Source organism: Saccopteryx bilineata, chromosome 6 (genome assembly GCF_036850765.1).
Source record: "Saccopteryx bilineata isolate mSacBil1 chromosome 6, mSacBil1_pri_phased_curated, whole genome shotgun sequence".
Classification (NCBI taxonomy): Eukaryota; Metazoa; Chordata; class Mammalia; order Chiroptera; family Emballonuridae; genus Saccopteryx; species Saccopteryx bilineata.
Genome location: NC_089495.1, coordinates 180058128 through 180070161, shown reverse-complemented (window position 1 = coordinate 180070161; position 12034 = coordinate 180058128). Strand labels below are relative to the sequence as shown.

The window sequence follows — 12034 nt, the reverse complement described above, 5'->3', positions numbered from 1 at the left end:
CCAAGTTCACTAAGAAACTCAAAATTGAGTCTAGCTAGTCAATTAGGAGATCTCAGCCTATAATGAAACCAAGTCTATTAATGCTCTTATTTATTAATACTGGAGTATAACTATCTGCCTTAAAACTGGAGATTAAATTAGACTTTTTCTTCTTTTTCACCCATTTTCTAAAAATATACCTTATAAATTTAAGATCCAGGCAAGCTCATGTGTGCTATTATAATATAGAAAAAACTTAAAGGCATATCCTACAAAATCAAATTTCTTGTAAAGATCTATTCCATGGTGATTTGCCCCCAAAATGTGTTTTGAAGCCACAGTAATGAGAAGATAGGGGCAGCTGGATTAAATCATGAATTCTTTATGAAGCTGGACCATATATGATATGTCTAAATTCTCCCACTGTATCAATTAGTTATTGCCACAATACTGCTGCCTAACAAAACAACCGAAAAACTCAGTGACATAAAACAATAAGCATTTACGAAGCTCATGAGTCTATGAGCTAGCGAGGCAGTTCTTTCCATCAGGGCCAGGCTCAGCCGATCTCAGTAGGCTCGCTCAACCCTGTGTTTAGCCAGGGGCTGACTGGTTTCATAATAGCTTGACTTTCATATCTGACTGTCAGTTGAAGTGATAGAGGTTTAACCAGGTCATGTGTCTCCTCCTCCAGCAGGCTAGCCTGAACTTCTTCATACGATGCCTGAGTAAGCTTCCAACAGGGACAGCAGAAGCACACAAGCCTTTTGAGGTCTAGGTTCACAGCTGCATACTGCCGCTCTGGCTCATTGAGCTGAGCAAAGCAAATCACAGGGCCTTCCGGGGTTCAAGGAGATGAGCAATACACGCCACTCTAGCTAGCGGAAACCGCAAAGGCCATGACTGCAAGGAGGAGTGAAGAACTGCAGTCATTCATGCAGTCTGTCTGCCATTCCCACAGAACCTGCAGTGTGAGCCGCACAGTGCAGAACTCCAGTGCAAGTACCTGAACCAGTGGGGGCTTCAGTGAGATGGCTCTGAACCCCAGCAGAGGGACGATTAAAGGGAAGCCCTGCTCTCCAGTGGAGAACCCTCCGAAGTTCAGGATTCGGGGGAGGAAAAATTAGGAGAAAGCCAAACTGAAATTCCACAGTTGGATCCCATCTTTTGAGTTCTCTGGTCTAAGCCTGTTAGGAGACAAGTTGGATGCTCTAACAAGCCCAGTAGGACTCATAAATGTCGCTTGAGTTGATTGCTTAAAATGTTCTTAAATCAGGAGATCTTACATGAGAATTTGGATTTCTGACTTCTCTTGAAAAAACAGAACCTGTCAGGCATCAGCTAGCACTGAGCTTCAGCACCCCTGAGAGGACACCCTCCTGACCACTCCTACCTCCTTCCACGCAGCCGGCTTCTCTGATTTCTATGACTTGCCTTTTCCCCCTAAATATCTGAGCTTGGCAACACTTGGTCTGCAAGAGCCCTAGATTCTTGATAGCTGGGTTTTTTGGGGGGATAGAGCCAGACTTTTCTCAGCATACTTTTCATATTTTCTTACAATGAGTATGTATTTCATTCATCAGAAGGAAAAAGATGAGTAAAAAGAAGAGCTCTAACTTGAAATTTAATAATAAGCGCAATTTTGTCATTAGCTCATTAATAGATGAATGGCTTTTTTTTTAAAAAGTCAAAATATTTGGCATGTAATAAATTAATTTGAGTTAATAAATTATTTAATTAAAAGAATTTAATTTATTAAAATAGTTTAGAATACAATAAAACCTACTACTAACTCATGATAGAAGAAAGAGTCCACTAATTTAGCCACAGCTAGGTCAATTATTAAAAATTGTTTCAAATAGTTAAAATTAAATTATTATTATTTTGATACTATTATTTATAATAAGGAATATGTATTTGTTCTTTGTCCCAGTTCTTGGCACAGAGCTCCTAAAACCTTTGGAATTTCATAAGTGATGATCACGATTTAGGTGTCTTTTGTTATGTTAGTGAGATGACTTTTGGAAGGCACCTAGGGATGGGGACTGCTTGCCAGGGGACACAACCATGTGATTGAGAGTTAGAACTTTAAGTCTTATACTCAATCCCTTCGGGAGAGGAGGAGGCTTGGTCATTGTGTTCAAAAGCCAATAGCGCCTGACCAGGCGGTGGCACTGTGGATAGAGCGTTGGACTGTGACGCCGAGGATCCAGGTTCGAGACCCCGAGGTCGCCAGCTTAAGCGCGGGCTCATCTGATTTGAGCAAAAACTCAACAACTTGGACCTAAGGTTGCTGGCTCAAGCAAGGGGTTACTCGATCTGCTGAAGGCTCGCAGTCAAGGCACATATGAGAAAGCAATCAATGAACAACTAAGGTGTCACAATGCGCAACGAAAAAACTAATGATTGATGCTTCTCATCTCTCTGTTCCTGTCTGTCTATCCCTCTCTGACTCTCTGTCTCTGTAAAAAAAAAAAAAAGAAAGAAAGAAAAGCCAATAGCTTATTTCACTTAGCATAATACACTCTAGGCCAGGAGTCCCCAAACTTTTTACACAGGGGGCCAGTTCACTGTCCCTCAGACCAGTGGAGTGCCGGACTATAAAAAAAACTATGAACAAATCCCTATGCACACTGCACGTATCTTATTTTAAAGTAAAAAAACAAAATGATAATAAATACAATATTTAAAATAAGGAACAAGTAAATTTAAATCAACAAACTGACCAGTATTTCAATGGGAACTATGGGCCTGCTTTTAGCTAATGAGATGGTCAATGTCCGGTTCCATATTTGTCACTGCTAGCTGTAACAAGTGATATGACGTGCTTCTGGAGCCCTGACGCATGCATCTCACGTCACTGGAAGTAGTACTATATGTGAGCGACACCTGTGCTCCTCTCACTGACCACCAATGAAAGAAGTGCCCCTTCCAGAAGTGTGGCGGGGGCCGGATAAATGGCCTCAGGGGGCCACATGTGGCCCGCGGGCTGTAGTTTGGGGACCCCTGCTCTAGGCCCATCCATGTTGTTGCAAATGTTAAAATTTTATTCGTAACATTTTATTGTATATCTATACCACATCTTCTTTACCCAACTGTCTATTGATGGGCACTTGGGTTGCTTCCAGATCTTGCCTACTGTAAATAATGCTGCAGTGAACAGAGTGGTACATGTATATTTTCGAATTAGTGTTTTGGTTTTCTTCAGATATATACCCAGAAGTGGAATGGCTGGGTCATAAAATAGTTCTTTTTTTAATTTTTTGAGGAACCTCCATACTGTTTTCCATAGTGACTGTACCAATCTGCATTTCCACCAACAGTACACAAGGGTGTCCTTTTCTCCACATTTTCACCAACAACTGTTTGTTGAATTATTGATGATAGTCATTCTGACAGATGCGAGGTGGTGATATCTTATTGTGGTTTTAACTAAATGAAATGTCAGAGAAAGATAAAAATCATAGTATTTCACTTATATGTGTTAACAAAGGGCAAAATAAATAAACACAACAGAAAAAGACTGATAGAGAAAAAAACTGAGGGTTGCCAGATGGGAGGGGGTGAGAGGGCTGGGTGGAAAAGGAGAAGGGACTCAGAAGTATCAGGTGGGTAGTTACAAAATAGTCACAGGGATGTAAAGCACAGCATAGGGAATACAGTCAATAATATTATAACTATGTATGGTGCCAGGTGGGTACTAGAATTATTGGGGGATTACTTTGTAAATCATATAATCATCCAAGCACTATGCTGTACAGCCAAAACTAATCTAAAACAATATTGAATGTCAACTGTAACTGAAAATAAAAATAAAATCCAGCAAATCTACAAAAACAATTAGTTTTAGAAGCAAATCCATTCTTTCAATAATCAAAGTTTATTTCTGACTTTTCTGAAAAGGAAATAACCACATGCTTTTGTTGACTGTGACACCACTGAACTGAGGGGTGCACAAGGAAAACTTAGTAAAATACATTCAGTAGAGTAGTAATTCATCAAGGAGTCCCAGACTTTGCTAGCACATTGTGGTGGTTAATTTTATATGTCAACTAACTTGGCTAAGCCACAGTACCCAGATGTTTGATCAAACATTATTCTAGATGTTTCTGTTAAGGTATATTTTTGTGGATGACATTTACATTTAAATCAGTGAACTCTGAGTAAAGCAGATTACCCCCCCCATGTAGGTAAGCCTTATTAACCAATCAGTTAATATATAAAATATATGCTTTGGTTGTTTCTCTAGAAAACCCTAACATATATTAAAAATATTCTTATTTTACTAATAAAATTTCATTCTCATTAAAAAATAAAGTCCAGCCTTGGCGAGTTGGCTCAGTGGCTAGAGCATCCTCCCAACATTTGGACGTCCTGGGTTTGATTCCCAGTCAGGGCACACAGTAGGAACAACCATCTGCTTCTTTTCCCTTCCCTATCCAGCTTCTTTCCCTCTTCCCCTTCTGTAGCCAGTGGCTCAGTTGATCCAAGTGTCAGCCTCAGGTGCTAAAAATAGCTCAGTTTGAGCACTGGCCCCAGATAGGGTTGTCAGGCGGATCCTGGTCAGGGAGTCTTTCTCACTATCTCCCCTCCTTTCACTAAAAGAAAAAGAAAAAAATTAAATTGAAAGCCAATGGCCAATGATTTCATCAGCAGTGCCTATGTAATGAAGCCCGCATAAAAACCTGAAAGGAGAGCTCTGAGAGGTTCTGGGTTGGTGAACACATGGAGGCAAGGGAGAGTGACGTTGCTGGAGAGCTCAGGGAACTCTTCACCTCCGTATTTTGCCTTCTGCATCTCTTCCATGGGGTGTTCCTGAGTTACATCCTTTTGTAATAAACCAGTAATCTAGTAAATAAAATGTTTCTCTGAGTTCTGTGAATTGCTCTGACAAATTAATGGAACTCCAAATGGAAGCACAAGTGACCAACTGGACTTGCAGTTGGGGATGGGGATGGGGATAGGAAGCAATCTTGAAGGAATGGACCTTAACCTGTGAGATTGCTTCTGTCACCAGGTAGATGGCGTCAGAGTTGAGTTCAACTGCAGGACACCCAGTGGGAGTCACAGAGAATTGTTTTGCAGTATGGAAGAAAAAACCCACACATTAAAATTGGGTGCAGAATCATAACGATTAGAATTAGATTATTAAAAATTATTAGAAAATGTTAGTTTAAATATTTATAATTTTCTCACATTTCATGTTTTCTTTTTTATATAAATTAAGAAAAGGAACAGCACTATCAAGCACTGTGGACCTAAGAGATACTGACTTCTAGGTCAGGTGTATCTATCGCTCATGGTCCCCCAGTCTAACCCAATGAAAACAGCCATCTGCTGTTCCCGAAACCAGGGGCCCCTTGCTTTTCTCCCTTTCCTTACATTCCTTGCAAATGAAACTTTCAAGGCACATGTTACTGAATTAAAATGGCGGCAAACTGACCATGAAGTCTGGATGATAGCAAACAGAACAGTCGAACACTGGACTGTGGGGAAGCCCCACCTCCTTCTAGATTGTTGGGACACCTGGTAAAGAACGGGTCACCATCTTCCTGTGTTCAGAGCTCCAGGGCTTGTCCTGCCCCTGACACTCAGGGTGGGGCTGTGTGTGAAGGTGCCTTTGCTCCTCTCAGCAACGTGACTGTCAGGGCTGGGGGTATCCCTCTGTCGCGTGATTCCTCCTTGGCTATTAGAATGCAGATTCTAGCACAATGTACTCATTGTTACCCCACATTTTTTATTTGGAAAGACTAGGTGACTTCAAATACTCTGGTCAAGTCATTTTTTTTTTTTTTTTTTGCATTTTTCTGAAGCTGGAAACAGGGAGAGACAGTCAGACAGACTCCGCATGCGCCCGACCGGGATCTACCCGGCACGCCCACCAGGGGGCGATGCTCTGCCCATCCTGGGCGTTGCCATGTTGCCACCAGAGCCACTCTAGCGCCTGAGGCAGAGGCCACAGAGCCATCCCCAGCGCCCGGGCCATCTTTGCTCCAATGGAGCCTTGGCTGCGGGAGGGGAAGAGAGAGACAGAGAGGAAGGCGCGGCGGAGGGGTGGAGAAGCAAATGGGCGCTTCTCCTGTGTGCCCTGGCCAGGAATCGAACCCGGGTCCTCCGCACGCTAGGCCGACGCTCTACCGCTGAGCCAACCAGCCAGGGCGGTCAAGTCATTTTAATCAATTCTTTTTAATATAAAAAAATAAAAAGAAAACGTTTTTCAAATAGATCCACATTCCATTGTCTGAGACTCTGGGGGCCTGTTGTTTTTTCAAAATACACAAATTTTCTGATTTTAGAAAGGTGATATGATACATATGCCATAGGCCTAATATCCCAGGGAGGCCTGGTTCACCCTCATAATCAAACATTAAGTCTATAGAACCATGTATGGATAGTCATGTAAAGTAGGATAAATAAGGATTATAAATAGCCTTATATCAGTTCATGTCAGTGGGTTTGCCACAAATTTACAAAAAGCTTCAGGATTTTAGAACTTTGGGGATTTTCAAATTGCAGATAAGGGAGTGTGGATCTACATTAAATGACTGAGCTTTAGGGAAATTTCTCTGGCATCGCAGCAGGAGTACAAAGGAGTTGAACCGGAGGGTGTTCTCAAGCTGCAGGCGCTGTGCAGAATGGGGTGAAGAAAGGTGCTCGAGACAGCCGGGGACAGATCCCAAGCACTGTCATCACCTTAGAGGTCAGGGGTCAAGAGCCCAGGGGTCAGAGCAAGTCCAGAGACTGCACTGAAGCTGCAGATGAAGGACACACAGCCAGGATCCAAGCAAAACATAGAATTGGGAGCTGAGACTGGAAGCTAACCAGAGAGTCTTGAGTGAGTGGCAGCATTGGCAGCACCTGGGAGCCCTGAGAAATGCCAGCTCCGGGGCCCAACCCAGATCTCCTGAATCAGAATCAAAAATTCAAGTCCCAGGTGATCTGTATGCACCTTAACATTTGAGAAGCGAAAATAAATAAATAAATAAATTAATTAATTAATTAATTAAAGGTTTTAAGGACTTGTCTTAAGAGAAGCTGCCTCAGTGCTCTGAAGGACTTAGTCCTACATGCCATTTCTAACAGAATGCTCATCCGCTCACCATTCCATAAGCAAAGAGCATTTTCTTTAACATTCTGAGTTTCGACTGAGCTCTGCGGGGCTGAGCGACACCCTCCCCTGGCCCCGTCTCTCAACCCACTTCCCCGAGGAAGGCGGCTTTTGCTTGTTTTATTAGGGCCACCTGTGAGGCTGCTTTTAAAGAAAGTGTTGTGTGACTTTTAAAAAGTCTGAAGATTCTCCAGAGCATTCAACAGATAAATTAAAAGACAGTTTACAAGCTCGCTACAACAGTTTACGAGGCAAATAAAAATTAGAATGAAAAAAAAAAAAAAGGAATCAGAGTAAAGAGGCGATAAAAGAAGTCAAAATGGAAGTTAGAGTTGGTTCTACGAATATGTGCGGTGTGTAAAAATGCTCCCAACTCCTCTGTAGAAACTGGGCTTCCCAGCCTCTGGGTGAGGCCGCACTTCCTAGGACCCACGCCTTGATCCTTGGTCTGTTCCAGCCAGCTTCCTTGTTCCCCCCCAGCTCCGTTCATGGCTGACCTTGACACCCCTGGCTAGCAGCAGCTTCCAACCATACATTAGAAAATCTCAAATTGTTGCTTACTACTTCTGTAAACTTTTCCCAAAGGCTTGTCTGTGTGTGTATGTGTGTGTGTGCATATTGAATAGATATTTTATACTGTTGCACGTCTTTAGCCCTGTTCAGCCACACCTAACCTGAACTTGACGTTCAGCTATGGACAAATGACATGTCCAGCTAAACTCTGTTCTACATCTTCTCTATAGGTAAGCAGCGGATGATAGTAAAATTAATTTATCCCTCCTCCGTCTCTGCACATGTCTTTCGAGGACTTTCTGCCTGGGTGGTTCTGGAAACCGGAATAATGCAAAACCCTCCTCCCTCTGATGTCTCCCAGCTGCAGGTGGAGCTGGAGCAGGAGTACCAAGACAAGTTCAAAAGACTGCCCCTGGAGATCCTGGAGTTCGTGCAGGAAGCCATGAGAGGGAAGATCGGCGAGGACAGCAATCACAGCTCGGCCCCTTCCTCCCTGGCCTCCGACCCTGCAAAACTGAACCACCGGCCTCCCTCCAGCTCCTCGCTGGAGGGAGACCACCCAGCGAAAGAGTTTGATACTCCTCTGTGATTGTTTCTGCCCGGCCTTCGGAACATGCATGGCCACGCCAGCTCCATCAGACTCTCTCTTCTTACAAAGATCACTGCCCAGAGCATCTTCCCGAGAAAACATCCCTTTGCCCCAAGTCCATACCAAATGGAGAGTTCCAGAAGGCTCCATGCAGACCCACCCATGGCCAGGCGCCATGTGTGATGTGGAAACTACTGCAGGTCTACTAGTGGAGAGTGCATGTCTATGGGATTTTTGTTTTCTTTCCAATAGTAAAATTCAAAGCAGGCAACTTCCAGGCTCCATGGACCATTTAATGAAGGACTGTGTCTTCTCTGAAGAAAATCGAACTTGTGTTTTTATTTGAAGCTCTGGTATAAAGTATTTTAAACATAATAGGAATAGTTGGAGAAATGCGTATCACTATTGAACACTATTGAACAACCAACTTTGAACATTTTTTTTTCTACCTGCCACTCAACTGCCATAATCTTCAGTTTAACATGCATTTTTAAATTGTTTTGTCCCTTGCTTTGCAAGCACTGGTGGCTTGCAGCCTGCTAATTTATTTATCATAAAGGCATCAGTGTATTTGTTGCTGACACGGCTTATTGATACCATAGTGATTCAAATAATCACTTTCCTGGAAAAAAAAATCACTTGATTATATACTTGTCCGGTGAAGCTATTCCCAGACTTGGCAATATGGCTTGTACATTTGGCTGCATGAGCAATCTGGCCGCACATTTCCAGGCAGTGGGCGATCTGAGTTGACTATTTACATTCAAAGTCTGAGTATTCATTGGTTGTTACCCTGAAATGAATAAATAACTCTAGAGAATATGTTCAGTTGAATAAGACTAGTTCAGCTGATGTATGCTGAGCAGAGATTCAATCAGACTAAACAGGTCCCAGTGCTTCTTTTGCTGTCTTGACATTTTTTATGGTTCATTTATTTTTAATATAGAGATAAAGATTGAATATTTATCTAAAGAGTACACAGACCCATATATAAATGATATATATTATCTCCATGTATATATGTACACATTCAGTCATATAAATACAGATTCGAACACCACACACACACACACTCACTCATACATCCACATTCATTCGAGTGTTGGTGTGTGTTTCTTAATTGGCAATGACCCAAATCTCTTCCACAAGACTTAAAACCAAACTTAGGGAGAAACGGATAGAGATAAAGGTGGTCAGACATCTAGATTTTATGGATAAAGCCTATTGATAGTCTAAGAAATAATTGATAGAGTCTTTGATGCAAGTCGAATTAGATTTAGAATGTAGAATGTGAATTTGATATATATTTTGCAGAATCAATAACTGGATTTTAAGCTTGTTTCAATAAGTTGAATATGCAAAAATGTATAGAACAAAAATATGAAATTTTATTAGTATCTTCCATAATTTTTAAGTCCAAGAGATTTCAATTTTATTCTAACATAATAAAAAAAATCTCATTATATATTTACTATGTACATTCAATTCAGTTAACTGTATCTTGTTGTTAAGTTCTTATGTTAGGTGGCATAAGAAAACAAATTATATCAAAGCAAAACTGATCAAAAATATTATTAAAAGGTCATAAATAATAGAGAATTATTATGTAGAAGAAAATATTGTTTAGAGAGTAACACAAAGAACATTGAGATTAAAGCTCTAAAGCAGGATGCTCACAGCTTGTCTGTCCGTAGCTTAGCCAAATATTTTAAAATACAAAAGCCAGTTGTGTCCTAAAAATTGTTTCAAGAATTTAATATTTTTATGGAAATTATTTAAATTTAAGCAATAACTAAGGATCACAATTAGATTTTAATCAAACTAAAGGTTTAGTTCAAAATTAGGAAGAGTGTTTGATTTTAAAAAACACACTTAGCGAGACACAAGGGGGAAAATCTTGTCCTCTTTGGAGATGATAGTATTTTGATCTAAAAGATTTGAGGTGTTAACTAGACACCTAATAAAACTTCCACTGAAAGAGATAGCTTTTGTAAATCATTTTACTTTTGCACTTTGAAAGAAAGGCATTAATCATAAGGAAGCAAGAATGGTCAAAAGCGAACGCTGCATTTTTATAAACAAAATTACAGACTGTCTAAAATTGCAGAAGAACGAACTAATAATAGCTTTCATAACCAAACACAATAGTGGTTATTATAGAACATTGTATTACATTTAGTCCAATGATAGAATATGGTTGAATAATCTTGACTTACACAAAACTGTTCTGGTAGTTGCATTTCATTATCTTAATGACTATAGTCATTTTACAATATGTTTGTATTTGGCCATTTGCTGTAATCACGTTTTTATATCTGTACAATGACACTTTTTGCAGTTGTGGGGTGGTGTGTAACACTGTCCATCTTGCATCATTCAAACTACTACAGTGATACTATCATTTAATAATATTAATATTACTTGAAATAGACTAAGATAAGGAAAGGGATCTATATGATGTGCAGTTTTGTGCCTTTATGTATTTGCCTTGTTCTTTGTTGAATGTGTGAAATTCTGTACTGTGGATTTTCCTATAATAGAGAGTAGAGCTGTGTATTAAATTAGACTGTGCCCCTCACTACTTTGACACTACTGAGAATAGCGTGGTTTTGGCCGTGTAAACCAATTTTCCAAGTTCTAATGACATGCCATGTGATTTGGTTTTTAACATTTCATTTAAACATTTCAATATTGCCAATCATCAAATTAATACTCCTGTAATAGCTAAGCAGTCATTAAATACTTCTGAAAGAAAGGGCCATTGCTTGCATTACTTTGAATTTAATGTTGTGCTTGTGCACTATATAAATATTGTTTGTGATGGGTTGGATATTGTGACTTTTGCTTTTTCACAAGAGAAAAAACAAGATAGGACAAAGTATTTGAAGCTCTTAAAATGTACATATTTTGGTTCTTCTATTTCAAATTATTTAAAATGCATAATTCACATTTTTGTAATAATTCTATGCAATTTTGTGGCATGATGTTTCTTCCACTTGTAATTTTATGTGCTTTCATCACAAATCCAAAGGAAACAATAAAAATTTCTTAACACAACCCAGCTGTTATTTCTGAGTGTCAGGGCCAACCTTCTTCTGATGGGCAGGATGGTGGGAGCAGGCACATGCCAGTCTTCAGGGGTGGAATGCCCACGTGGACAGCACATCTGTGCCAGTGCAGAAACTCGAGATGCTGCAACGTGTGTGACCAGAGGGCACAGTTGTCATTACTCTGACATTCCACCACCCCTTTCTAGGAGTGGCATTGCACTTGCCCATTACTTCCAATAGAGCCTCCCTCCCTCCCTCCCTTCCTCTCTTCCTTGACCAAAGTTAAGGCAGGCAAAATGATCAAAAGCTTTTTCACAAATAGTGGAAGCAACAAGGACTGACAGAGTAAGTTTTCTTATAAAACAGATAAAAGGAGTCTGCAACATTGATTTTTAAAAAAGAAATGTTGTATAGGCACCTCAAAAGCAATGTATTAGTTATAGATTGCTGCAAGACGTAGGTGTTTAAAGCAATAATTATTTTCTCATAGTCTTTGTGGGTCAAGAATTCAGACAAGGCAAAGCAGAGGTGGCATGTCTCTACTGTAAGGCAGTGGTCCCCAACCCCCCGGGCAGCGGACCGGTACCAGCCCGTGGGCCATTTGGTACCAGTCCGCAGAGAAAGAATAACTTACATTATTTCCGTTTTATTTATATTTAAGTCTGAACGATGTTTTATTTTTAAAAAATGACCAGATTCCCTCTGTTACATCCATCTAAGACTCACTCTTGACACTTGTCTTGTAAGTTCGATAATTATATTTAAAAATACCACAGTTTTTACGCCGGTCATATA

At 40.4% G+C, this 12034-nt stretch overlaps 1 protein-coding gene across 2 annotated transcripts in view; it reads left to right on the top strand.

Annotated features, from left to right (window-relative positions):
* Positions 1–11246, top strand: part of PLCB1 (phospholipase C beta 1) — a 688569-nt gene extending 677323 nt beyond the window's left edge. The window contains exon 32 of one of the 2 annotated variants that reach the window (XM_066234441.1): positions 7962–11246. In XM_066234441.1, the coding sequence (XP_066090538.1) occupies positions 7962–8189 (228 nt within the window). In that variant the 3' untranslated portion in view covers positions 8190–11246. The remainder of the gene's footprint in view (positions 1–7961) is intronic. The other variant, XM_066234442.1, reaches the window with a different exon arrangement.
* Positions 11247–12034: the final 788 nt, after the last annotated feature.